Raw genomic sequence first — 27,691 nt, 5'->3', positions numbered from 1 at the left:
TGAAAATCTAGACTGCTTTTCCAGAGAAAGCCATCAAGTGGTGCAGATCTGATGTCTTTTTGCAGAATGCAGGTTCTGATTTGACTGAACGGGTGTGAGGTAGCTTCCCAAACGAATACCTGACCCAGGTATACTCCAGGTGCAGCAGTAAGAAACTTTTAAAATCTCTTGTGGTTTAATTCTTAGTAAGAGTTGCATGAGCAGTACTTCACTCAGAATGCTGAAATCACATTTTCCAATGGTCCGAATACATTCTTGGTCCTGCTGCCCTCTGTTTCCCATATGCTTCTCCCAGCTGTAGGTAATCAGACCAAGGCAGAGGACGGATTAAGAAAACCAGATTCTTCAAAATAGCTTTTTCTTATAAAAACAAGGTTAAGAAGTCAGTTTGGTGCTGTCCAGAGTCCTATGAGCAGAGTTCCAACAAAAGAAGAAAGGAGGAGGGTAGAATCAGAAGGATCCTTATCCTGGCTCACAGTCCGGGCATTGATGGCTTGACTGGACAGGTTAGAATCGGGGAGCTCCATAATCATCTGGCATCCTCTCAATATTGTACCTGAGAAAGAAGGAAAACTTATGAAGACAACCTATTCTACTTGCTCCCGTTCCCACTGTGGTGGTGCATCTACTCCCTCTTCCTCCTCAGGGCTGCACTACCATCTCAGGGATTCCTGCTAGGCCTTGGCTTTTGTGTAATGAGTTAGGTGGTGAAGCATCCCTTGAGCATACCAGGAAGCCTTGCATGACTAAGGTGAGAACAGTGCTGACTGCACTGGGAACTCCTGTTGCTAATCTATGGAGAAGGATGAGATTGCCAGTCATCCTCTGACAACCCTATCTAAGTCGTGGCCTGAGTGGAATGGTACCAATGTTACCAGAGTTTTGGAAACTCTAGTAGTTACCAATCTGGATTATGGCCAAGATGTAAAATTTATGACTGACTAAAAGCAATCATTTTGTGACCCTATAAGCAGTGGTCTTAAGTGAGGCCCTTAGAGCTTTCCTGGACTGGCTGTTGACCAAGTATGGGACTAAGACTGGATGCACCTGGACTCCATCAGGAGTTTGGAAAGCAAGGTGATCCTTACTGAGCATCATGACTCAATGGGAGGGTCGTCCTTTGTGCTTCTGGTCTCCATGCACAACATTCTAAAGTGATTTTAAGTCAATTTTCCTTTATATGTTTCATCCATGTAGTAATAGAATGAACCTTGCCATTAAACTCTGTTAAAGTCTCACTGCTACAATCTTATATTAAAAGCTGCTTTTGCTAGTGTACCCTTGACAGTGATTCTTCAAGTGGACTAAAGCATTCATTTGTGACACCCATGCAGAAACAGGCTTACAGGTAAACTGAATAGTCAATTGTTGCATTTCTATCTGCAGCCCAGATCCCCAGGAAGAAAAATACTACTTCTGAAAGTAAAAAGTCTTCATACGGTTGCTGTTATTCTTCACCTTAAACTCAGTAATCAGACATCTCAAAAACTCACCATCTCCAGAGAAGGAAAAAACCCTGCAGTTTTGTAAGATCTGACTTAGGATTTAAGAGCAGATCACCACAAAAAATAAATCTTTAGACATTTAACTCATAATTCATAAAATCATTTAGATTGGAAAAGACCTCAAAGATCACTGAGTCCAGCCTTTGACTGAATATCAGCTTGAGAATTAGACCATGGCACTAAGTGCCATGTACAGTTATTTCCTGAACACCCCCAGGGATGGTGACTCCATCGCCACCCTTTGCAGCCTTTTCCAAAAGTTCATGGCCACAGTGAATAAGGAGAAAAGGTGTTTTGAGAGAAAAATCTTTTGAGCCACATTGTAATTATAGATCAGTTAAAACTTTACATGTCTATAGCAATCAAGCTCCTACTTTCCATCATGCTGCACTAGTATCCTTTTGAGTTGGTTTGGTTTTTACTTAAGAAGGAAATTCGGTCTCTTAGCTGAGGGTACACAAAGCTACCAAATAGAATTGGAACAGGAATGGTTCTTTTAATGCATTTGCCTGGTAGTCCTGCTGCTACTGGTAAGCAAAACTATTTGTGGAAACACTGGCCTTAAGGAAACCACTTTTTCAGGTAAAGACAAGTGAACATGTAGACTGCAATGAAAATGGGTCTGTGACCAGTCTCTTCCCAGCAGCAGCTGTACTTCGACTTCTTTGCAAACACCAGGCCCTTTACTGCAGCCTGCACTGTAGACAATGAAGGAGAGAAGTGCGTGGTGACAGAGTCCCTGTCAGACAAGGACTGCACTGGGCAGGATTCCATCCTGTCAGGGAGTCCTTACCTGTGCCTGGAAATATACATTATGGGCACTCCAGGGATTTTTCGTATTCTCCGCTTGAGCTCTTTATCCACTGTGGCCACAATGTAACATTTGTGCTGCAAAAAACCAGAAGGCAAGTCAGATTCAACACCAGCGAACCCCAGAAAGGAGTCATGGCTGACCAAACGTTCCTATTCAGTGAGCTCACTGAACACAAGGAGGCTGAGAGTCCTTAGCAAGGCATTACCAGCACTTGTACAGAATTCCACAGAAGACTAATAACATCCTTCTGCCCATCAAAACAGACTCAAGAAATCTCTGAAACTCTGTCCAGCCTTTCAAGCTGACAGCTTTCCCATCCTAAGTGCTTCTTTATGCTGTCCTATACAAAAAGAATGCTCAGGGAAGATAATACCTTGCATCAAATAAAGTTGTTTTAGAACTGAAAATGCCCCTTGGTGAGATTTTATAGTTACTCTGTGGGAAATTTAAGTCAGTCAGTAATTAGGAGGGCTCAGGAATTTTTAGTATGTTAGCACGGTATAGAAAATGTCAGAAGGGGGATACCTGAGTGACCCTCTGCACCAAGCAGTCATCGGCGTAGGTTCCTTTGTGCATACATGGCAAGCGTTCAAACCGAGGGTCCTTGGCAATTCTGTGGGGACATAAAAAGCAGCATCACAGCAACCAGACCAGAGAGTGCAGTAACACAGTATGGAGGAACAAGAACAGCCCTTTCTGTGATATACAGAACATTGTTCTCAAAACAAGGAATGAAGGGATGGAGTAAATGGTAGACAAAGGTCAACTAAAATGACCTGCAAAAAAAAAAAAAAAGAATGCAATTTGTCTAGTTATTATAGGTTAAGTATTTCTTAGTACCAAGTTCAGGACCCTGCAAGAACCTAACCACCCTCTAGTGCAGGAACACCTGTCATAGCAAGTGTTTTTCATTTATTTATATCAAAGCATTAAGTTCTAGAAAGAGAGAAGAACACCCTGCACCTACCTTAATGCCACACGGTACTTCTGTCCCAGCTTCTCGATTTCACCCATTACACAATCTGTGATACATGGAATACCTAAATGCAAAAAGCAAAGCAGTATTTATTCCCAGACCCCTACATACTGCCCACATGCCCCAGAAACATCATGGAACTCTATAATGTATTAGTTACCGTGACAACTGATAATGTTACAAGGTGATGAAATGTAGAGCCACCAAGTTTAACCATGCCATGGTAATTTTAGATTTTCAAGTTATTAGTACCCTACCTTTGCTGAGATTAGCATTTTAAAACTGTTACTTGACTGAAACCAGAGACATGGCCAGGGTTACCACAGCTCCATGATTATAGCACATATTCTTTTTGCAAGATTTCTGTTATTCTCAGCCAGTGGCATGAGGCTGACAAAGCACATTATGAGCACACTGGCACTGTGTGGTCTGAAAAAGCTGTGAGTGGTGCAGAAACTCACACTTTGCATAGAGACAGTCCATCATCGACTGCACTAGGTCCAGTTTGGCCTTGATGGAGAAGTTGATGAAGTTAGTGTCAACCAGGATGTGGTAAGGGGGACCCAGCTGTGTATTATATTGGAAGAACAAGCAAGAGGGATGCTGGGGGCTGCCAGGAAGACAAAGAATTCAAATCAGTTAATTGCATTTAACATCACGCCCAATCCTACAACTTGCACAGAATGAAAGAAGGCTAACGAGCAGAAAAACCCACCAGGCCTCCTGCTGCCTCCCAAGCACAATCCTTCGGTTTGAGGCACCACTTCTTCCGACAGTATCGCTCCGAAACACCCTCAGTTCCAGCCTGCAGCGTGGCCGGCCCTCCCTCCTTCCTCCTCTCCCTCCCCAGTGCCTCCGCAGCACTTACACCTCTCGCTCTTTGATGGCACTCGGGTCCTCCTTCTTCTTCACGGGGGCTTTTGCGCGATCCTTCTCTTTACTGCAAAGAAACACAGGCACTACGGTGGTACAGCGATAAGGAAGAGCTACCGGCGGCGGAGAGACCCGGGCCGGGACCTCCTCCCGCCCGGGACACGAGGACGCTCCAGGGCCCCGCGCGGGCCCGGGCCCAGCCGCACTCACAGGCGCTCATCCCGGAGGCTGATCATGCGCTTCATGACCGCGTACTTCCGCGCCTTCTTCTGCTTCCCCTGCAAGGACACGGACACACAGCCGCGATGAGCTAAGGAGAGCCCCGATCCCAGCCGGACCGCCCGCACCCCGGCCCGCTCCCAGCTCACCATGCTGATTCCGCCGGTCCCGGGCCGCCACTGCCGCGTCCCTGGTGCGTCACTGGGCCCGCCCCGGAGCGCGTCATCTCCGGCTGCCGGCGCCGGGCAGCGGCAGCGCGGGGCGGCCACAGCGGCTCGCGGCCGTCGTCGGGGAGCACGGTAACAGCGGTAGCGCGTCCCCTTCCCTCGGGATGGCTCCGGGAGGGCGCGGCGGGGCCGGGGCTCCCGGCGAGCGGGAAGGGCCGGCTCTGCCTGCCCGGCGGCGGCCTCCGGCTCTTCACTTCGGCTTAGCCTCGCGTGTGCGGGCGCTGCGGGGCATCGGGGCACGTCGGTGGGTGGGGGCGAGCTGTGCAAGGGCCGTGGAGATTGGTGGCCCCGCCGAGCCCGCCGCTGCTGCGGGCTGGAGGGGGAACCGCAGCACACCAACCGCCCTCCTGCCCCCCTTCTCTGTTTAGCAGAGCCGGGACGGTACGGGGGTCTTCAGCCCACTCGCCTGAGCTTGCTGGAATGTTTTGGGTTTTTTGAGAGTTAATGTAGTAGTGGTTTTGTTACGTTCTAGCTCATGAACTTCCTAATGAAAAGCAGTGGGTTGTCATTATCTTTAGATCTTACCTATATTTGTGATCAGAAGTCCTAGCGAACGAGCATAATTTTAGCTGTACTTTATGCAGCCATAATGATGTAGTGTGCAAAATGTCTTTTCTGCACATGAATGGAAATGTTCTCCAAGTTCTCGGACTGGTCCGGGGCACTTGGTTTCTTGTGCCCTGTGCACAAGAGGGAGAGGGAGGGAGAAAGAAAGGCCTTTGTCATGAAAGTTTCTGGGATTAGTGAGATCTTGTAGCTGTTGGTATCTTCCAAATACAACCGGTTTTATCTGGTGTGCTGGTCAGAAAGAGCAGCCAATGAGGAATCACTCAGGATTTTTTCTCTCACGAGTGGTGACCTCTGTAGAACTGTGACTGATACTCTGACAATGAGAAAGAAAATGAGACTGGAAGAAAAACTGTGTTTATTAGGAAAACCACAGGGTTTTCCAGGGCTTTCCACTTGAGTGATCATACCTAGCTTAACTGTTGGTTGAGGAAATGCAGTTGGTAGAGCTCACATGATGCTGTTCAAATGACCCTCAGTGGTTTGGGAAGAGAAATAATTGAAGAAGGGGGTGATCTGCTTTCCCCACTGATGTGCAGCATGGCAAGTGGCTGAATTTTGTCCTGGCTCAGGAAGCAGATTTGGTGTCAGGATGAGGCTGGCCTGAAAGTTGCCGTCTGGCTGGCTTGCTGCGTTTGAGGAGGACAGGAGGAGATGACAGCGCTGGGGGTGGTTCATTTGCAATGAAAAGGCCTTAGACTTAAGCAGTTGACAGAAGTCTCTTTTTTTGTTTGTTTGTTTTCCTGTTGCCACTGTTTTATATAGCTTGTATGTAAATACTTATGACAAATCCCATGCCTAATAAGAGAATGACTGTTTTGTGTAGACACTGACCATTGATGCAGCTTTTGTCCTTGACAGCCGATACTGGATCCTGCTTGTGCTTTTTGTGCTGACTTTTCAGTTTTCTGTGAATGTATTGTAAAGTTAGGCTCTCATGGGCATTCCTGTTTGTTGGTTTGTGCCTGCTTTCCTTAGTGTAAGAAAATACTGTTTCTTTCACTAGAGAATAGTCATCTCTGCGTGGCAGGAGACAGACATGCCATTTGTGGTAGGCATTTGTGCGCATGGATTGAGAGAGATTCTGCACAGAGATAAATGGTTCTCTTATATTGATTGGATGAGGTAGTATTTACCTGCAAAAGAGCTTTAAAACAAAATTAAAGGTTTGTTGTTAAGAGAAGAATGGCAATTTTTCAGTGCACCAAATAAAATCAAGAGGCACAGCAGATTTCCTAGGAGCTCAGTACATCTGTTGTGTATATCATGCCCTGGCTGGTTTTGTAGCTGTAGCCACATGAGTGTGCCATTACTGTGTCACAATTCTTTTGTGTGTGTTACACTTGTGCTTCCTTCTGGAGCTCTGCACTGTGTTCCTCTGGCTTCAGCAGGGCAATAACACAAACTAAATGTATTCCCGTTACTGAACTTCCTTTCCTTGCTGACTTGAGGAAGCAATGGCACTAATGCAGTTTGTTTTATGATTCCATGCCATCTACCCTGATTATGCCAGTACCTCTCCTTGAGGCAAAGGAAGGTGAAGCTTTCAAATCCCCATTTTCCCTGCAGGTGGCAGGAGACCATCACTTGCTCTGTCCTTGGTTCAAGATTACTAAGACCTCTTGGATAATTCAGCACCTTTTTTTCCAGCCTAGCTATGATGGCACCATATATTGCTGCTTTTCAGAATTTATTTCCCAGGTTGTTCCCCAGCAGCTCTTAGCACAGATACCGTTTTAATTCACATCTGCATTCTGTTGAGTGGCAGTGTATCTTGGATACCACCTACTTGCAGCTAGACTCTTCACCTCGATGTGTTCCAGCTGCAAGAGCACCCTTAAAGCTGCAGGCAGTGAGTAAGCTAGAAGGAAGTCGATTGTGTAACAGCCACTTCATCTCTGGTGACCACCCGAGTTGGTGTCTTGTTTACCACATCATGTAGGAATAATAAAATGACAAGTTGCTGTGCTGATTAATTAACATAACTGAGGCAACTGATGTGTCCAGCAAGTTCAAAAATTCTGCAAACCAGATTGAGAGATTCAGGTTCCAATAGACTTTAAAAAACTGTGAAGTTTAAGTGATGGATCTTTCTATGCTTGCGAGAGAGGCTGTGTGACCTGTGGTGTGCCTCACAGAAGGGAAGGAGTTGTGGAGTGAAGCAGAAATAGCTTGAGTAGATGAATCCACAGAGACAGCTTTGTGGGTTTTTTGTGGTGTGAAGAGGCTGGTTCTGGAAGATGCTGGAGGGAGATCTTGTAGATTGCTAATATTGATAAGTTTCTGTGAAATTCCCCAGCTGTGTGGGGAGCAGTCACACACCTTCCACAGACCGGCCAAGCTGGAGCAGAGTTTCAACCAGACATTGTAGCACATCTTGGATATGTACCATGAAATAACTAAAATACCAAGGAAATTGCTAGGTCTGTGGTCCTTAACACACAGAAATTTATGAGTCTAGAAAGCTGATGCTTTACCTAGGAGAAGAATGAGAATTTATGCCCTGGAGACTGCAACACTCTTGCAGTGAGGAAAAGTAGAGGAAGGAGGAAAATAGATGAGTGGGTGGGACTTTCCTTGAGATGTGGGTGAGGAAAAGATGTGAAAATCTGGCTCTTTCTGCAGTGCAACGAAAAAGCTCAGCACGGGTTTACTGGTTGATTTTCATGTGCATTAGAAAGGTTAGTAGAAGTGTGTAAAGGCAGCCAGGTCTGTATGATTATTGGCATGGAGGGAAATAGCAACCATGTGAAGAGGAAGGCAGTGGAGGGGAGCTAAGGAAGAAGTGACAGCTGAGGTGGTGTCATGGCAGGTGGCAGGAGCACATCACATCGCCAGAAGAGGTGACTATCTTAACAGACAGCTGCCTTGGTGAGCCTGGCTCTGTTTTTTCCATTCTCACTCCTTTAGGTAGTCTGTGCTCTGAATGAGCAGATACTGATTGTGTAGGCTCTGTGGTGTTTCTTCTGGCATGTGTCCTAGTTTTTGTGGGCTGCGTCAATCCTTGCTGTTAAATTTTAATTTTTTTATCTCAATCCTGACAGTAAACTGTAATTTAGTGAATAGTGCTGCTGAAGCTGAAATCCCTTATAAGGATCTCAGTTTCCTGAATACCTAAAACAACATTCCTGAATACCAAACCCAAAATCTAGTTTGCTTTGTGGTTCAAGAATTCTGAAAAACTTTATTTTCTTTTATTTTGAGGCTTGACTACAAACAGCCCTTTAAATCTGGGCAAAATCGGTTTGAGAATAATATTTAGCATTTTGTTGGGTATGAAGACTTGAAGGGCTACCTGATTATAGAATGTTTTGGCTTGGAAGAAACCTTAAAGATCGTTTGATTCCAACTCCCCTGACATGGGCAGGGATTCCTTCCACTAGAGCAGGTTGTTCAAAGCCCCATGCGACTTGGTTGTGAACTCTTCCAAGGATGAGGCAGCCACAGCTTCTCTGGGCAGCCTGATCTTGTTCTTCACTACTCATATTGAAGAATTTCTTCTATATCTAATTTCTTTCTTATATCTAATCTAAACCTACCCTCTTTCAGTTTGAAGTTCTTCCTTTGTCCTGTCACTACATGCTCTTGTAAAAAATCCTTCTGATCTTCTAGTACAGTGGGCAGGTCTTCATTGTCTCAGTCCCTTCTGTGACTTGGTTGGTGTGGCTGGAGCAGTTGCTGGTGAAGACTGAGGGGGAAAAGTTACTGAGTACTTCAGCCTTCTCATTGTCCTGGGTAACCAGGTCCTCTGTTTCCTTTTGGAGAGGGTACATGTTTTCCCTGGTCTTTCTTTATCACTAATGTACCTATAGAAAGTTTTCATGGCACCCTTGATATCACTGGCAAGGTTTAGTTGTATCAGGGCTTTAGCTCTTCTAACCTGATCTTTGGCTGCTGAGACAATCTCTCTGTATTCCTCCTAGGCTATCAGCTCTTGCTTCCATCTCCATGAAACCTGTGGAGGCAAGGATGTGTTTTGTTCCATCTTGAATGTGCTAGTTTCAGGGGGTCGTATAATGAAATGAGGTTGTGACAGATAGAGGTTGAGGATATGGTGAAGCTTTGCACCTCATCAACAGTGGTACTTTTGTAACACCTCTCATGGATTTGATGTCTAGTGATGCTCTTGCATCTTGCACCTCTCATGTGTTTCTGCTTGCTAGATTTATCCACAATGTAGACATCTAACATTTCTCTCTCCTTTTTTTGCTTTTCCAGGAAAGCTAGCAAACTGCAGGCTAAAGGAAACAGCACTGCAGGACAACCCTTTTTCCACAAAGAGGAAGAAACTGCTGTGCTCAAGTCCTTATTTTGCAGCAGTGATTCTGTGATGCAAGTTCCAAGAGTTACTCTTTCTGTGATGATCTTCTCTATGGCCTCTTCTTGCTGATGTCTGTCCCAGTTCTGGGCACAAAGCGGAAGGATGCTGAAGAATGGGTACCCTCTTTTTGGCTTTTAGAGCATGGGCACTTGTGTAAAGGTATGTGATTGCTCTTTGGTTGGAGGGCTGGGCTATGTGCCGAGGCCAGCAAAGGGGATTTGCTGGGCTAGAAAGTCGTGGCTATTGTTGGGGGGAAATACCTTGTTTAAGCTTTCTGCATGCTGATGTCCATTATTGCTGCTGTCGAGATGACTGATGAATAACTCCCCTTTTGTGTTTGTTTAAAAAAAAAAAAAAAAGGCAGCTTGAATGCACAATGTAGCTTCTCACTAACTGAATGGTGACATGGTGAGCTATATTGTATGCATTAACTGTATGCCAAATCCTTTGTCTAATTGTCACACGCGTTCCTTGTTGCTGGTCTTGTTCCATCTGTCAGCTATGTCTTATCGACCCTACAGCATGTTGTTCTGGGTGTGGTATTTTTACTACATGTTTGTTTAGCAGTCTCCTCAGTGAAAACTTAAGTCTAGATTGGTGTCTCTTAAAATTGCTGTAAACTTAATGGTGTACAGACAGAAGGTTTTAGCTTTTGTGTTGATCAGTGAGAGTTTCAGCAGAGAGGCTCCACTTTGCAGAAGTGAGAAGGGGACTCTTTTCCAGTTGCATTTGTATGTACTGTAGTAGACTTTCAGGGCAAAAATAGATTCACTGCTGCTCTAGAAGGATTTTGTTTGTTCTGAACAAATGGGGATGGTCTTGTCTGCAACTCTTCTCTTTTATTCCATAGCTTTTTCTTCCAAGGTTGCTGGCTAAGGTTCAGCTTCTGTCCATTTGGTGGCTCTGTAATGTATGCTTTTGTATCAGAGTAGAAGATAACTTCATGGCTTGCAAGTAGGTGTGACAGTTTGGATGAGTGGCTTTGGCCACTGTTGTTGGAGTTGGTGATTCTGCAAAAAAGATCTACTTCCTGCAGAGCCTTACCCAGAGCCTGCTCTCACTGTTTTCAGAGGGATGATTTGTTGTCCTTCTTATAGATCCCTGAATCTGAATGGGAATCTGTGACGGAGGGAGGACTGTTAATAGTAACATGTTGTGCTGTTCACATATTTCAGTCTTATGGAGTAATGCTTCAGGGATGTCCTTGGAGAGGAAGACAAGTGATCAATAGGCATTTTTTTGAGGAACCATAGATTAAATTTAGTCCAGTGTGTGTGAGGAAGTCACTGGACTGGACTTGGCCTATTTTGTGTTCTAGATGCAGCTGTGATCCTCGGCTGTCTGTCTCACCGAAGGGACCTGATGTTTTACATTATTGGTAAGTGAAGGAAAGGCTGCCACTGTATTTGATGACCTCTCCATGAGCTTTAGAAGGGTTTCTTGAAAGCCTTTGGTTTTAGTTCAGAGTTTACCTAACAAACATGAAGTTACTGTCACCCCACACTGTGCCCTCCACCTGGCAGACTTGCCTCTCAACCATTCTTCTTGATCCTGAAGTCCTTTCATTAGCCTAATTCCTAAGCTGTCCCCTTACTTTTTCTTTCGAGAACTAGTGGAGGGTTGTTGCCTCTGTGATGTTTCTTAATCCAGCCATAATGTGATGTGCAGAAGTTGTCTGGTTATCTGTTTCCTTTAAAGGAAAGGAATCTCTGTAGTTCTAACTTGAAGGGAATTCCATGTCTCTGTTGGGATGTCTGCAAGCCTTACCTGAGACTCTCTACCACCTTTAACTATTTCCTTTGTTTGCAGTCATTTGCAGAGTTTTAAGAGTCTTGGTATTTTCTAACCTTACTTGTATCATAACACAAACCATAAATGTTCACACAATAGCATCTGCCTTAAATACCTAATTTGCATTTGAGTAGAATACCATTAACAGAAAGGCATCTTTGGCTGATGCAGGGGGGATTTTAGAGCCTGACTCAGCCACCTTGGCCTCTGCAACCGCCCTTTGTTCTCTCCCTGCTGCAGGTGGGATCACAGTATCTGTTGTAGCTTTCTTCTTCACCATTAAGTTCCTCTTTGAGCTTGCCGCACGTATAGTCAGCTTCCTTCAGCATGAGGACCGGGAGCGCCGAGGGGAGCGAACTATTTATGACTACGTGCGAGGCAACTACCTGGATCCCCGGTCCTGCAAAATCTCCTGGGATTGGAAGGACCCCTATGAGGTGGGCCATAGCATGGCCTTCCGAGTGCATGTAAGGCAATATTTTTGTTTCCCTGCAGCTTTGTGGGCAGGAGCAGAGGTCTGAGTTAGGGGTGGGCTCTTCAAATGGTTTTTGTTGTTGGGGCTAAGCCAGATGTAACTGAGGAGTAACTGGCAAGCTGTTTATGCCTTCTGCTGTGTTACTATGTTGCAAAACTCTGTAAGTGTATATTTGAAGCTTGCAGTTTTTTAAGTCTAATCTCCCTCTCTTCAGAATCCTCTGAAGAGCCAGAGGAGACCACATTTGTCCTGACTGCTTCTTCCTTTACTGGGAAGTGAGTAGGCTGAGCCTTGCCTTCAACAAATGTGGTGCTATCTTTTGGTTGTGCAGCTGAAGTTGAGGGTGTGGGAATGGGCATTTTACCAACCCAAGAGCTGTAAAGCTTCATGGCCACTCCCCATTAACTGCAAAATGGATTGTTATTCTGTTAGACCTGGAAGAGCCTGCCAAGGACTCTTGTTTCCCTCTAATCCCAAAAGGCCAAGTCTGTGGGAAGTAAGCCGAGTGAACACAGAGTTTGGAGCTATGTGGAGAAAGTTTGAGCAACTTGAAAGGTTTTGCTGGGCTTATGTGCCTATCTTTCTATCCCACCTTCCCATCCAGGAGGGTATCAAAATAAGAAGACAGGTTCAGCTAGGTTGCCATACCCATCCCTCTTGGGAAGATCCAGCTCCAGGGGGCAGGCAGTGAAAAAAGCTGGGGGGAAAAGGACTTGTTCTGTTCCTACTATTTAAATTTATTTCCTTCACCTTGCTGACACTCATGATATCCAGCCATGTGCCTTTCCACTTCATGCTTGGCCCTTTATTCATCAACAGTAGCTTTGCATACACTAGTTTGTCCTGATGTCAGTCAAGATGCAAACTACTTCAAGCCCCATGTTCTCCTTTACTTAGAAATAGGGAATAATAATAACTTTTTCCTGGCTTCAAGCTGATTGCAGATGGTAGGCAGGCTCTGGCCAACAAGCTGCTGGCTATTGAAGAGCCATGCATAGAGAGTTTCAAGGTGTAGTTCTTTCCTTGTAAGGAACTAGTGGTCAAGGTGTGTTACCTTCTGAAATTGTCCAGGAGATCACTTTGGTGATGGAGCTGCCTGTGATTTTATCTAACGTGTGGTTTTCATTATGATGCTTCTTAGCAGTAAAGACTGGGTCAGCTCCTTAGGTCAGCATCTTCATCGCACTGTTTTCTGTAACAAATTGGCAAGAGTTCTTTCAGAGCTTAGCTGTAGAAATGAACAAGGTCTGCTTGTTTCTCTGAAAGGGTGTGGCTTTACTTTTTTCCTTTTGCTAGTGGGTTCTCATGATTTCTGCTCTAATATTGCACTACAAGTGCAGATGGGAAGTGCCTAGAGGCATGTTCTTTTCAGGGCATGCATGTGAACCCCAGCACAAAAGAGAATGGGGCTGTTGAATGCCCAGTTGTTCATTTTGAAGAACGCAGTCTGTGTGACAGAGCTGTCTACTAATTATTTTTCCTTTTCTGAGCTGAGGTACTTGCCCTTTCCTAAGACAACTTCTTTTCTCTTTCTCTGTGCACTGTATGTTTTTGCTGACCTGGACTTCTCTGTTTCCCATGCAGTTATTCTATAAAAATGGGCAACCCTTCCCTGCTCACCGGCCTGTGGGGCTGCGAGTTCACATCTGCCATGTGGAGTTAGCAATTGATATTCCTGTAACCCAGGAAGTTCTTCAAGAGCCCAATTCCAATGTGGTGAAAGTGGCTTTCACTGTGCGCAGGGCTGGGAGATATGAAATCACTGTAAAACTCGGTGGCTTGAATGTGGCCTACAGCCCCTACTACAAGGTTTTTCAGCCAGGTAAGATCTAAGTGGCCCTGTAATGATTCAAAGTAGATTTGGAGGTATTGGAGGCCCTTAGGTAAATGTGTTTCCAGCTAAAATAGGTAGGTGACAGGGAAAGGGTTACCCTTCATCATTTTTCTCCTTCCATATGTGGTTCCCAGCAACAGACCCTTGAGTAAAACATACTTGTGACTACCAGTACATAACAAAACAGAAACTGCTTTACAGAATAAGTCGTTAGTGCTACTTAAAATCCGTATCCACTTCTGTCATGTTCTCCATTTTGTAGTAACTTCTTCATAATCCATTTAGTAGTCAGAGTGTACCTTTTGTGAAAGTATTCAGTTATTTGTATCTGAGTTGGAGATACTGTCATAATTTGCCTCTTCTTTTTCTGAATACCCTACTCTGTTCTTGTAAGCTTCTGGAGCAGTTGATACCTTTGATTACACACTTTGGTAAAAACATTTCATTTTTATCCATCTAAAATTTGTTTTCTTCTACTTCTGTTTTTTTGACCCCACTTGGCTTCTATTATATTTCATGTACATGTCATTGAAAGGACCTCTATTCATTGCTTTGTGAATAGAGACAAAGCTTGCTAAAGTATCCCTTCAGAAAGAAGAAGCTTAGGTTTAACCCAAATAAATTTTGTTTGGTAAGCTGTATTTGCAGGTTTTCTTAGGTGTCAGCTAGCTTATATTTTGTATGTACAGTGGGAGCAAGTTCCTGAGCAGAAAGTTAGAATGGTGGAAAAGCATTCTTTAGAGGACTAGTAACTTAGTTTGCTTTATTAGTATTAAGTCTCTGATCCAAGGCACACGCTGTGCACTACACCATATACTTCAGTGCTCAGATACTTTGCTTTTTTCATGTAGGGACATAGAATGTGTTTAGATTTGATCCGTTTTCAAGGGTATTGTGCCCCTAGTTGCTTTTCTTTTGCTTTTTGTAGCTTCACCTTGGAATTTATTTGACTCTGTTGTTGTCTGCTTCAGGAATGGTGGTTCCCTCCAAAACCAAAATTGTCTGCCATTTCTCCACTCTGGTGCTGACCTGTGGGCAGCAGCACACTTTGCAGATAGCTCCCAGAGATGAGTATGACAATCCCACCAGCAATTCTGTGTCCTTGATAGATGAGCACAATTACAGCCTCTCCATCCATGAGGTGAGTGCAGCCTCACCCCTTGCTGCTTGACTTCAGGTGAGCTGGAGAGCTCCCTTCAATAATTTGTTTTCTGTTTAGCTGGGGCCTCAAGAAGAAGAGAGCTCTGATGTGGTGTTTGAGAAGTCTGTGGTGTCCAATCGGCAGACTTGTGAGGTGTTCTTCCGACTCACCTTGCACTCGAGGGGCTGTTTCCATGCCTGCATCTCCTACCAGAACCAGCCCATAAGCAATGGTGATTTTGACATCATTGTTCTAAGTGGTAAGTCAAGACTAATCAGTATTCATTCTCCAGGTGTCCTCTTGCAATGTGCTTTACACACTCATGTAGCAGAGGTATTTGTGGTTTCCTGCAGGCTGGCCATGCTTACTTGCTAAAGGAAAGCCTATTCATTTAAAAATACTAAGGTAAATGAATTTGCTTCTAACAGGGGAGATCTCTGGGAGCTGATGCTGTCTGATCCATCAGCAGATAAAACCAAGTGGTTTTCCCCTATTTCATGAGGTTTACCTCTGAAATTAAGCAATATTTACTGCTTTCTAATAGTTGGCATCTGAGCCAGTCATGTATTTTATGTTAAGTTATATGGAGGAAGAACACTGCATGTAACCTATGTGGTTTTTTTTTTTTTTTTACAATGCTATAATTCCTGGTTTCCTCAGGGGTCAGCCAGACTTCAGTGTGGCTGTCAAGTGGCTATACCTTCTGGCTGATGCTCTGAAAGGGGGGTTCTCCATGCCTTTTTTCTTCAACCAGTCACAAACAGACAAACAGCCATCTTTCATCCCACTCCTGGGTTCTCTTTATCAAAATTTCACTTGACCACGTTTTCCTTTGGGTGTATAACCTTTTCATTAAAATCAAAGTCACTGATTTGGTGGTGGCCTGTGCATTCTTTTTCATTCTTGTCTCCATCAGGATTTACACAACTCTTTCATATCTATTTCCCTCAGAGAATGAAAAGAACATTGTAGAACGCAATGTGTCCACCTCAGGTGTCAGTATTTATTTTGAAGCTTACCTTTACGATGCTCCTAGTTACACCAACACTCAGTGGCAACTTCCACCAATGCACCTGAGCTCCTCCCAGCGCCGTCCTTCCACTGCAATTGAGGATGAAGATGAAGATTCTCCTTCTGACAGCCAGACCCCTGAGAAAGTGAAGAAGCCTAAAAAAGTGTACTGCTATGTGTCACCTAAGGTAGATATCAGAAAGTTACCACACTTGAGTGCATGTTTAAAGTATGCTGTAACTGAAGAGCTTCCTTGTGCTCTATATCTTAGCTCCAGATTCAGGTGCCTCCGTTGTGGTTTAGAAAAGAGTTTGCTTGTGGCAAACATGGAGCTTGTGACTGAGAATAATTTTAAATAAGCCTTGGAAGTTCTAGGAGGGTGTTTTAGAACTTGAAGTTTTAGGATTGTGTTTTCAGATTTTAGGATCTTTCTAGGTCTGATCCAAATCCTACTGGGAATTTTCTTGCTGATTGTTCAATAGATATTCTGTTTGCCTTTCCTTTGCTTTTCTCAGGTCAGGCCTGCAATTCCTATTCTCAGTTTCTGATACCTGTAAATGTCAACTTAAGAGAATCTCATCTTCTCAGATTTTATGTGTTTGTCCTGTTTCTGCAATGCTTTGCTGAAAAGAAAAAGGAAGAAAATGGTCAGAGAGCAAAGAGTAAATTCATAAGTAGAATAAACAGGAGAAATTGAGGGTTCTCTGATAATAAGAATATGTTAACAGTAACTATTTTCCATTATTATTGCCTAAAAGCATTCAGAAACTAGAAGAAAATTCCTCTAAATCTAATAATGCATTTAAATTAATTTTGTTCATCTATCTCTTCAAGTGCATTCTGAAAAATGCAGTGATAAATACCAAAGTGAAAGACTAATTCAGGAATTGCTTTCTTGCCAAAGGGAGAAAGAGGGCTGTGAAACAGTTGCTGGATGGAGGGAGCTGCTAGAGATTTCTAAATCTGTGCTGCACATGGCTCTAAGAACTGCCTTTGAGTGCTATGTCCTTGTGAGCTCAGCATCCTTTCACCCTTGGTGTATTGGTTTGGGCTTCCACACTCTTTTCTATTGCATTACCTGGTAAAGTAGATCACTAGAAGTGGGTACTGTTAGAAGCTCCCTTTAGGTGCCAAAGTTGTTAATGCAATTCTTAGGCTTGCATAATTGTATTCCTGGATGTCTCTATGTATAGAAATAGAAACAGCAGAAAACTGTTACCATGCTGCTATTTTAAAGAGTTGCTGCTCATATTTGGCTCGCCTTGTGGACAATTGCTGATTGTCAATTTTTCCAATCATTGCAGCTAGGAAAGTTTTGTGCAGGAAGTGTTTTTTTTTTTTTTTGTCTAAAGATGCTAAAATTTCATCTTAACTTGCTCTCCAGAAGACAGAAGTTGTGCAGTTAGTCAGTTGTTCCGGCAGAAATACACTGAGAGTAAATTTCTGCAAATCTCATGGATTTAGCAATTGCAAGTGCTTTCTAAAAGATGTTTAAAATGATAATGAAAATTGGGGAGAGGTAGGAGTAGTCCGTTGGTGTGACTTTTGCTAAGACCTTTTTGTCAGTGCATTACAATCTTGTCCTGAATTCAGCTTCTCAAGTGTACTTAAGATTACTTTCCAATTAGGCTGGTGACGTTCTGCTGAGCATAATAGCTTACTGCTGTAAAATCTGTGTCGTGCTGGCATCCCACGTGCGTCATAAATGCACACAGTGAAGTCTTGCTGACAGGCTTACAGTTCTGTGGAGCTTTAAAGCTTGTCTCAAGTATTGTGCCAAGTGCTGCAGAAACCTGTTTCTGGGGTTGAAGGGAGGTCTGGCCTTATAGATCTGTCCTCTGCCTCATGTGTTTCAGGGACAGCCCTTAACAGATGTGTGACATTTAACATTTTCTTTTCCTTGTGGTTACTCAGCAATTCTCAGTGAAAGAATTTTACCTGAAGATCATTCCATGGCGCCTTTTCACCTTTAGAGTGTGTCCTGGCACAAAGGTGAGCCTGTTTCCATGTACCTGTCACTGCACCTCCATGTTCTTAGCTTGTCATCCTTGTGAATCACAGTCTGTTTTTTCCTTTTGAAGAGAAGGGCTTCCACCCACGAAACAACATTGTGTGGCATAAATTTCAACTCTGCAGTTCCCTCTCAGTGCATAGGTTTTGCTAATATTTGTGACTAGGTGCCAGTCTTATCACTCTTTCCTGCCTTTTGTCCCAATGCTAGGCAAAAAACTTGATTCCTTTGCATTTTTCTTAGTTATTTTCCCCATAACCTTTCTAAAGTGCTGTGATTGTGTCCATTGAAGCCCTCAGAATTGTGTGTGAAGTTTAAAGCAGCTTCCTAAATGGAGTCTGGATGCTTGAAATAGTTTTCCTGTTAACTGCATACATGAGCAGAGCAAGTCTTAAAAGCACAGGTGGTGTTGCTCTGTCTACTGAACATACTGTGCCTTCTGCATGATGGGTTTACCCTTTCTTGCATCTTTTTGCTGCTAGTTTTCATACCTTGGTCCTGATCCTGTGCACAAATTACTGACACTGGTGGTGGATGATGGAATCCAACCCCCTGTGGAGATCAGCTGCAAGGAGAGGAACATCTTGGCAGCCACTTTCATTCGCTCTCTGCATAAAAACATAGGTAAAGGGACAGTGAGGTGGGTACAGTAGTCAGGAAGTTAGCACTTGGGTCTGCTAGTTTCCCTGGGGAATAAAGATTGCTGGCACTGAATGACTTCTGATGAGAACTCTGGTTCCTGGAGTATCATGCTCTGTTCCTATTGGTGCTTCCAGTGAATGTACTTCATCACAGCAGCTGTTCCTTTTCAGCTTGGCTTCTCTGTCAGGCTCTTTGAAAGTGCACCTGTGAGTATGAATAGCAGCAAGATTAATTGCAAAACTACCTTGAAAGTTCTGTCTCCAAACCTTGCTGTGAGAAATGCACTTTTGGGCAGTAAAGCTGACCTGTGCAGTGAATCTTAGGAATGCTCTGTAGATGTTTGAGGTGACATCTTAGGCCTCACCCAAATTGTCACTCTTCTCAGGAGGCTCTGAAACCTTCCAAGACAAAGTGAACTTCTTTCAGCGAGAGCTCCGTCAGGTGCATATGAAAAGACCTCATTCGAAGGTCACGCTGAAGGTCAGCCGCCACTGCCTGCTGGAGTCGGTGAGTCAAGGAGTCATTTTACCTTAGCCCAGTGTTTCCTCCATCCTTCTTATTCTGCTCAGTGCCTAAAGAAATCCAGACTGGAACGTGCTAGGGCAGCCGTGCTAAAAATGGTTGGTCCCTCTGTTTCAAAGCAGATGCCAGCAGGCAGCTTTAGAAGGAGTTGATAAACATAGGAAAGGACTGCTCAGGGAGGTTGTGGAGTCACCATCCTTGGAAGTGTTCAAGAAAAACCTGGATGTAGCACTTAGTGCCGTGGTTTAGTTGACAATGTAGGGACCAGTCAAAGGTTAGAACTGATGATCTTAGAGGTTTTTGTCAACTTGAGTGATTCTGTGGTTCTGTAAAAGGATTCCTGCAAAAGCAGGAAATCTACTGATGCCACTCTGTCCCTGCTTTACATTGGAGCTCAAGCCCTGGAGAGAGACTGTCTACTTGGACTGGATATGGGAGCAGAACATAGAGCTCCTGGGTCTTTATCTACTGTGTTTTTCTGGCACAGAGCCATTCAGCAAGATAAGTGGTCAAGTCAGATGTTCTGAGCTGCATGCAATGAAACTTGCATCAACAGGCTACTAGTAGTGGTTCACAGTGATGATAAAATATTCTGTAAGTCCCTTAGTAAAATCTTCACCACGTCTGACCTGAGCTGTTGTGTTTCCAAAATAGAGCTTAGTCATTCATATAATGCAGTTCTTAAGTGGCATTCTAAATAGTTTGTATGCTAAGGGGGCAGTTATCCTTACTTATTGTTTCCCCGTGTCTCACAGCAGTATTGTTGCAAAGATGGGAAGAACACTTCTGAGGAAAACAGGAGTGGCTGGGATTTTCCTTGAATTTGTGTTTCAGAATATTTTCTGCATGTACCAGCTTGCAGTGTTTATGAGATTATGTTTCAGTTAATAGCTTGGACAAAATTACTTCATTTCTAAACAGTATTTCCATGACTACTTTTTCCTGTTGTTTTGGAAATTCTTACACTGTCTTGAGCATTGTTACAGTCTAGTAAGATAAAATAAATCTAGTGCCATAATAATGATGATGATGATGCTAATAATGTAAGCTCTAGTGACCAAGGTTGATAGGCACAATGAATGTGCTTAGTCCAGAGGTGTGAGTAGCAGGATGCTCTAACCTGTTTCAGGATAAAACTAAGCCAAAACTACCTGTATGACTGAAGACTACCATGTAGCTTTTAAAATTTTCTTTAATTGGAGTCCAGAATCGGGGCACTGGAAATTTTAGACACTTGGGGTATTTTATTACTTTTTTGCATCGTGACTTGCTGTAAGTATGAACTCAGTAATTCTCTTCAAGCTATTTTGTAGTGCTCTTTGAAACATTCCTATTTTAAATCTAATTCGTGGGCTGAAAGTGCTTTACAGAAATTGCTCCTTCCCACAGGCATTTTAATACTTCAAACAATACTTTACTGCAGCCTTGAGAGTGATATTTCTGTGCTAAGACCTCACACTGGTTTTAAGATGAGCTGTATTTTATGTGGGTAATGTGTCTCATAACAGAAAATGAGGAATTGGCTTCTGTGGCTTTGTCAGATAAGAATTAGACCTTAGATGTCTCTAATTTTCACTTTTATACTTTCAAGTGCTAGGCTGTTGGGGTTTTGTGTTTGCCTATTCAATGTACAGGACTGCATATTGGGTATGAGGTAAGCAGTAATAGCTGTTGCTATTTTCTTCTTCTGTTTTTCAGTCATTTAAAGCAACACGAAATTTTTCGGTTTCTGACTGGAGCAAAAACTTTGAAGTGATTTTTCAGGATGAAGAAGGTGAGTTATCCTGTGAATATACATACAGAGAAAGCAAAAGGAATGGTGGTGGAGTAGTTTGTCTGAAATTCTGGTTTCCTGTAGTATGTCCATTCTTTTGTGGCTTTCTAGCCCTTTGGTTTTCTCACAGATCTTAGTGAATTATCCTGCTGGTGCTATTCTAGAGCTACTTCACATAGGGACCTGAAGCCTTATGTAAATCTTGCCCCTCTAGCCCTAAAAAAAAACCCCAAACAAACAAAAAACCAACTAGGAGTAGGTTTGGGAGAAGATCCTATACTTTTGCAGTCCCTGCTTACTGCCACGTTGCTACAGAGCTGTTCATTGTGATGAACTCTTGTGTTGGGTAATACTGAGCAGCATGCATGAAACTCTTGAAATGATGACCCAGTTTGGATGACCAAGCTTGTTTTATTTTGTAGCTCTGGACTGGGGAGGTCCACGCAGAGAGTGGTTTGAGCTCATTTGCAAGGCATTATTTGATACCACCAATCAGCTGTTTACCCGCTTTAGTGATAACAACCAGGCCTTGGTGAGTCTGTAGTTCCTATGCTGAATGCACAGAAATGTGACCATTGATGTTTAAACAATGCTGCTGTTAAGTGGTGTGCTACCTTACTCTTCTTTAGATTGCCTTCATAGTCACTTTCAGTGCCTTTCTCAAAGCTTTGCTTAATGATCTTAACCCATTGAAGCATCAAAGAACTGGCTGGATGAGCAGTAAAGGGTGGCAAGTCAGCAGGGAAGGCTGGATTTTTGGGCAAGAGGAGGTGACATCAAAGTGTTTAGAGGTTTTGTTGGGTCTGAATATTTCAGAATCCATTTCTGCTCTCATACAGCTCCTTTCCCGTGTATGTGAAACATTTAATGTTCTTCCTGCACAGGCTTAGGCATTTTATTTCTATTGCTTGGCTTTGAGGACATTACACTAAAGCTCCTTGGCCAGCTTGAGAGATGTAGTGAATTGAAATGGTCCCATATTTGCTATTTGTGCTAGTCAGTCAGGTAGTTGGATATTTAATTTTGCTTCTTCTTTGCAGGTGCATCCAAACCCGGGGCGTCCCACATATTTACGGCTCAAAGTCTATGAATTTGCGGGCCGCCTGGTGGGAAAGTGTCTTTATGAATCTTCTCTGGGAGGGGCTTACAAACAGCTGGTCCGAGCTCGCTTCACTCGATCCTTCCTGGCTCAGATCATAGGACTTCGTATGCATTACAAGGTAAAGCTGCCCAGCCCTGGCTGAAGCCTGTGTTGGTGTGGGGAGAAGTTGAATGTTGGTGTAGTAGCAGACCCAGAATTCTGGCTAACAATGTAAGGGGTTTTTTTTTTTTTTTGTTCTTCCTTCTATGTCCCTGCTTTCTTATTCTTTCACACAGTATTTTGAAACGGATGACCCAGAATTCTATAAATCCAAAGTGTGCTTCATACTGAACAATGATGTGAGTGAGATGGATCTGGTGTTTGCTGAAGAGAAGTATAGCAAAACAGGACAACTGGAGAAGGTGAGGGAAGCAATTCCTGAAAGTGGGAAATTTTAACCCCTACTGCCTGCAGCAGTGGGGACTGAGAACTCTGTCCCAGAAAATTGAGCTTACTCTGGGAAGTAACTCCTTTCTTGGTTTTTTTGTGGATGGGAGTTCAGGTTTGGGGAATGCTACTGGTCACACTCATGTCAAGTGTTCTGTTTTCAGATGGTAGAACTAGTGGCAGGAGGGGCTCAAGTACCAGTGACCAACGAAAACAAAATCTTGTACCTAAATCTGCTTGCACAGTACAGGCTGGCGAATCAGGTTAGAGAGGAGGTGGATCACTTCCTGAAAGGTAACATGCTGCCTGCTCCCTGCTCCTCTCTGCCTTTATGTCCCAGGGCATACCACATGCTGCTCTTCTCTTCCAGGTCTTAATGAATTAGTTCCTGAGAACCTCCTGGCTATTTTTGATGAGAATGAGCTTGAGGTAATTGCTGCCTCCCTAAGCAGCTCCACATTTACTTCCCCTCCTGTCTGACAAATGGAGTGCTTTCTGGATATGGGAAAAAGCTAAAATGTTTCTTGTCTGAGCAATTTATACATCTGCAATTTGCACAGTAGCTGTTGCCTTGTTTCCTGGGCTTCTGACTTTCTGACTGCAGTCTCTTGCCTTTCAGCTGCTTATGTGTGGGACTGGAGATATCAGTGTCTGTGACTTCAAGGCACACGCTGTAGTGGTAGGAGGATCTTGGCACTTCCGTGAGAAGGTAAATGAAAGGGTTTCTCCTTCCTGCTTGTCAAAGCCAGTTATTCCAAATACAGCAGAATTGGCTGGAATTTAGTTTTTCAGAAGGACAAACTGAAAAATTCAGGGGTCAGGTGGGACTGTACACATTATGATATAATGTTTTGCCCTAGAGAGATCCCTTCTGACTGACTAGAGCTGATGCTTAATCAGATTCCAGCAAGTAAAAATTGTCAGCAGTGGTCTCTTTAAAAAAATCCACCACAGCTCTAATTAAGAACAGTTCAGCAGGGAGTCAGGAGGAGTTGATGGGAATTACTGCTACCGAAGATGTTCACAGTGATATACTGATCTCTAAGAGATGCTTGAAAAACATGCTTGCAGCCCACATGTAGTGTTTGGAGTTCAGTGCTGTGGTACTACTGATGTAGCAGCCTAAATTTGTACCCCCTAATGGTTCTCATCCCTTTCTGCATTTCCCAGTGGGAGGAGTATGGGAATAGTAGCAGCTTTGTTTAGAAAAATAATGGAAGCTGCCAAAACACCCCAGACAAAAACAGATAGAAACTCGTATTTTCAACCTGTAAACACTGGGATGGTTCCACTTGCCTGCAGAAGTACCAGATGATGCGAAAAACTAAGAAATTAACATAGTGCAAGAAGGAAGTGCACTTTCTGCATTGTAAACCTACCTCATTGCCTATGCAGATATTTCTAAAAATAAAATCTCTGTGGGGAGAGCAGAAGCAGAAGAAGCCTTTCTGCTTTAAGGGAAAGGATTGGTGGGAGACAGTAGTGTGGGACATCTCTTAGCTGATTAGGAGCTATGTAATGCTTGCCTCTATGTGTCACCCTGTTAAAACAAATCAAGTCTAACTGTTAATAGAACACTTGCTTGTGACTGCAATTGACTGATATTCTTGTAAGTTGCTGATGCGCTTGCTTGATTTCCTTGGCTGACCTCTCTTTACCTTTCCTGGTTTGTAACAGGTCATGAGGTGGTTTTGGACTGTGGTTTCCAGTTTCACACAGGAAGAGCTGGCCAGGCTTTTGCAGTTCACTACTGGTTCCTCCCAGCTGCCCCCAGGAGGGTTTGCTGCACTCTGTCCATCTTTCCAGATCATTGCAGCTCCGACTCACAGTACTTTGCCGACAGCCCACACTTGGCAAGTATCCTGGGGTGGTAGGGCTTTCTTTCTTGTGCTTTTGGGAATAACACCAGCCAGTTGTGGTAGACAAACAGTGTAATGTGTGTGATGCTTGTGTCAATCCTTCTAAAGGCAGCTAATGGGGATGGTTCCCTCTCAGACCTAGTTTGAAAGGAATTTTTCTTTTTTTTTACAGTTTTAACCAGCTGTGCCTCCCTACTTATGACTCCTATGAAGAAGTGCACAAGATGCTGCAGCTAGCTATCAGCGAGGGTTGTGAGGGATTTGGCATGCTGTGATTTCCCCTTCCCAGGGGACCATTTAGCCTCTCAGCTCTTTGTGGCAAGACCCAAGCTCAGTCCTCTGCTTGTGTTTTCTTTCCCTTCACTTGGGCAGTGGAGGCAGAGCAAAGACTCCATGTAAAGGAATTTGTCATCCAGAAGATGTCATGTGGCCTTTCTGTATCCCAAATATGTCATCAAGAGCTCATTTTTTCCCTTTTCCTCATTCTCCCTTTGGTTCAATGTGAAAAAGCAAAAGGACTGGTGCATTTGTCAAGGACATATTGCACGCACCCTGTATAGCCATCCTTCTGTGAGAAGATGAAGTTCATAAGCAGAAGTTACATTGAGGTGCAGGAAATCTACTGAGCTGCCTTTACCGTAGCTCTCTAGGAGGAAGAGGGAAGACCAGCATGGAGCTCTGCTGGAAGCCTTGGCTCATAGGAAGTCTTAATAACTTCCTTTACCCTGGCTCAACTCCCCCAGTGATGCTCCCTGATGTCTCACTATGATTCATGAGGGGAATAGAGTTGTCCATCCTTTCAGCACCTGATCCGGAAGGGTTTCTGGTTCTCCTTCTCCATCTTGCTCTGGATGCTGTTGTTGCCGGTGCCACAGAGAAAAAAGGGCAGTATCCACTGGAGGGAGTGACCCAAAGAGGAAAACAATCCAATCGGAGCACAAGTGCTGGCCCTGACAGTGATCCTGTACTACCTCCGCCAGGGTCCGGCAGCAGAAGCGCCCTTCTCCAGCAGTGGCTGGTAATTAGCTTCTGCAAACTAACTGGAAGAGGAGTTTCTCCTCCATTGAATGTTTCTGACAGTTGATGTTGCACAGGAAGCTATTCCATGCCCTTGCCTTCTTTTCCCTTCCTCAGGAGAGAGAGTATGGGCATGAGTGTGATCCCTCAATGCTGAGCACCAATGCCTATCCCACATTCACCTTCAGGGTATGTATGTTATGTGCTAACAGTGACAGATCAATAAGCAGCTACAGTGTGCACTGTGCTTGCATTTGTTGTTGGGATGATGGTACTGGGCAGAACATGGTACCTCCACCCCAGCATCCCACAGGATCTTGGCTTCTACCTCTATCATGCAGCAGCCTGAGGCTTCTCTTTCTGTACTGCATTTCAGGCAGAGTGTCCAGGGAGTTGCTGGTGCCTGGAGAGCAGCTAGATTTCTGCCCTTCCAACCTTCTTACCATCTTTCTTCATCTTTCCTTTCCACATATTCCATTCAGTGCTGTTAGCTTTCCAGCACAATATGTTAGCTAGAATTTCACTTAAGTGGTCACTCAACAGCTTGCACCCACCATTGTCTGGCTTGTGGGGAAAGGAGTGGATAGACCAGAATGAGAAGTAAGCTTATGATTGGGGTCTGTTGTAGTTGCTAATCCATTCAGCCCTTCCCAGGGAGGTAAAGGGAAGGGGAATCTGGGAACCTTGATGAGTTCTTCAGTGGAGCAAAATTCAAGATCTTTGCTTTCTACAGTCTACAAGTAAGTCAAAGGCATGCAGGTCTCATAGTGGGAGAAATGCATTGCTACTACCTGCAATGTAAGCTTTCACTTGATTATGGAATTGCTGGATTTCTTCCAGAATGGATTCTCAGACTGGCATCCCTGAGCTAATTTTAGAACACTGTATTGGATAAAATGTCACATCATCCTCTTCAGTCCCCTTCTGCTGTCCTCAGGCTGATCCGGTCAGACTTGAGCATAGTAAGGATATTTTAAGTTAACTGTGTGTGCTTTTCAAATATAGTTTAGTTGAATTGACTGGGAATTTGTGGGAAATATTCTACATCTATAAAATGTTTTTAAGGAAGCACCTTAGTGATTCTTGGGATGAGTGTATTACTTTCTGTTCAGAAAAAAAAAGCCATTTTGGTGCCAAAAAGCAGTCAGCTGAACATTGAGACTACTCAGGGGGATTTCTTTGCCTTGTGAATTCATTCCCTCACTGGCACTGAGGTGCTGCAAGGCTGCCAGCTTGATAGTTGCCACTGTTGTGCTCTTGACAGATCACATTAGTAGTGGCTGTTCTCCCTTTTTTAGTGCAGGCTGCATTCTGCAAGGTTCTGACCTTCTTTGGGTGGAGAGTATGGTACCATTTTATTTATACTGCAGGTGGCTTCCATGGTCAGTAGAGTTACAGCTCCTGTGTTCCCCATGCCACTGCTTCAGTGCTTTCCCCAGGGACTGAGAGGAGGTGGTGGTGCTCAGCTTAATTCCAGCTTGTTGGGAGGCATGGCTTGGTGTTTTTTTCCATATTGTAGCCTCACCTGGTTGAGGATGTTTTCAGTACTGTACCTATGGGCCAGCTCTGACAGTGACATCTCCCTCAGGAATTTTCTCCCTTCTCTTGAGCTGGCCTTTTTTTATTCTGAGGATGCTGACCACTGAGTGGACTTCTACTGGAAAGAGCTCCTAAATGCTTCTCATTTCACTGCAGCCAGCACCCAACACTTCCCAGCAGCTGTGAAGATGCCAAGGACTTCCTTCTTAACACAAGTGCAGTCAGAACTGGGATGGGTACTCTGAGTCAACTAAACCCATCCCCTCTGTTTGCACAGGCCCCTAGGCTGTCCCCTTGTTCCTGAGTTTCACCACAATACTTCTAAACTTATCTCTAGCTTTACACCCTTTCCCAGTACAGTCACTTTTAATGCTGCAATGGGGATGTGCTTTGGTCACCTATACTGTATGTTCTGGCAGAGGCTCATTACTTCCCTTTTTCTCCTTATTTATTGCCACTTAATAGAGGCTGTTCTGTAGAAATCATTAGGATCCTGATACCACCTTAGACAGGTTCCGTGTTTCCTGAGGCTGCTTTGAGGTGCAGGGGGCCTGGCTTCAGCCTGCACCTGCAGGCCATGTTGCATGTTTATAGAAACCAGGAGCTGTCGATGATACAGGTCAAATCCTACTTTCCCTCTGGTGAATTTCTGGCAGAGTTCAGCCAAAATTTGGAAGCCTGTGGTTGTAGTAGCTGATTTTGTAAATAGTTTGTATAATAAATAAAATATTTTAAAAATTATGCCTTGTCAGCTCAGCATTCTTTCTGGACTTTACAGAGGGAATCAAACTGGTGCTGTCTGTGGGCAAGGGGCCTCTCCAGGTCTTCAGATGTCCAGCAGAAGTCTGGTGCAGGGGGTGGGTATGGTTCTCCACCTGCAGCCTTTCAGGATGACTGATTGAAGCCAGGACCTGTGAGCTTTTGGGAAGAGGCAGGACTCTGGGCTGGGGCTTGCAGGCTACTGTGAGGCCTCACTGCAGGTAGGCTGGAAAATGCTGTGAAGCAGCTAGTAATGCTAGAAAGAGTTTAAAGGACTCTTTAATGT

The 27,691-nt window shown here is 44.1% G+C and overlaps 2 protein-coding genes across 4 annotated transcripts; one reads left to right on the top strand and one right to left on the bottom strand.

Annotated features, from left to right (window-relative positions):
• FCF1 (FCF1 rRNA-processing protein) lies at positions 1 to 4,631 on the bottom strand. Its single transcript, XM_041423759.1, has 8 exons — positions 4,537 to 4,631; positions 4,379 to 4,446; positions 4,164 to 4,235; positions 3,757 to 3,905; positions 3,287 to 3,359; positions 2,845 to 2,932; positions 2,299 to 2,393; positions 1 to 556 (listed from the first exon to the last, which is right to left on the bottom strand). The coding sequence occupies exons 1-8, from the start codon at positions 4,537 to 4,539 to the stop codon at positions 508 to 510; spliced, it is 597 nt and encodes a 198-aa protein (XP_041279693.1). The 5' UTR covers positions 4,540 to 4,631; the 3' UTR covers positions 1 to 507.
• On the top strand, positions 4,612 to 27,387 carry AREL1 (apoptosis resistant E3 ubiquitin protein ligase 1). 3 transcript variants are annotated; one of them, XM_041423548.1, is made up of 20 exons: positions 4,612 to 4,686; positions 9,400 to 9,661; positions 10,821 to 10,880; positions 11,534 to 11,730; positions 13,353 to 13,590; positions 14,574 to 14,743; positions 14,822 to 15,002; positions 15,695 to 15,942; positions 17,669 to 17,746; positions 18,248 to 18,389; positions 18,793 to 18,914; positions 20,628 to 20,703; positions 21,126 to 21,235; positions 21,744 to 21,923; positions 22,081 to 22,206; positions 22,396 to 22,525; positions 22,602 to 22,660; positions 22,851 to 22,940; positions 23,909 to 24,084; positions 24,263 to 27,387. In XM_041423548.1, exons 2-20 carry the CDS (start codon positions 9,571 to 9,573, stop codon positions 24,363 to 24,365), a joined length of 2,577 nt encoding a protein of 858 aa, XP_041279482.1. In that variant the 5' UTR covers positions 4,612 to 4,686; positions 9,400 to 9,570; the 3' UTR covers positions 24,366 to 27,387. The 3 variants fall into 3 exon arrangements, with proteins under 3 accessions (XP_041279482.1, XP_041279396.1, XP_041279560.1); XM_041423462.1 differs by having other exon boundaries at positions 11,534 to 11,760; XM_041423626.1 differs by lacking the exon at positions 10,821 to 10,880 and having other exon boundaries at positions 11,534 to 11,760.
• Positions 27,388 to 27,691: the final 304 nt, after the last annotated feature.

The sequence above is a fragment of the Onychostruthus taczanowskii genome, unplaced genomic scaffold (genome assembly GCF_017590055.1).
Source record: "Onychostruthus taczanowskii isolate IOZ18803 unplaced genomic scaffold, ASM1759005v1 scaffold1, whole genome shotgun sequence".
NCBI lineage: Eukaryota > Metazoa > Chordata > Aves > Passeriformes > Passeridae > Onychostruthus > Onychostruthus taczanowskii.
Note: the sequence above shows the minus strand (reverse complement) of the source record. Positions and strands in the feature narration are given on the sequence as shown.

Bases quoted from the DNA above. Each gene is read 5' to 3' on its own strand.
- FCF1 (XM_041423759.1), bottom strand. The intron at 4,236-4,378 runs GTGAGTGCGGCT...GTTTCTTTGCAG, and splicing joins AGCCTCCGGGATGAGCGCCT to TAAAGAGAAGGATCGCGCAA. The intron at 3,906-4,163 runs GTAAGTGCTGCG...TCTTCCTGGCAG, and splicing joins GCCATCAAAGAGCGAGAGGT to CCCCCAGCATCCCTCTTGCT.
- AREL1 (XM_041423462.1), top strand. From the start codon at position 9,571: ATGTCTGTCCCAGTTCTGGGCACAAAGCGGAAGGATGCTGAAGAATGG. The intron at 11,761-13,352 runs GTAAGGCAATAT...TTTCCCATGCAG, and splicing joins GCATGGCCTTCCGAGTGCAT to TTATTCTATAAAAATGGGCA. The intron at 22,661-22,850 runs GTAATTGCTGCC...CTTGCCTTTCAG, and splicing joins TTGATGAGAATGAGCTTGAG to CTGCTTATGTGTGGGACTGG.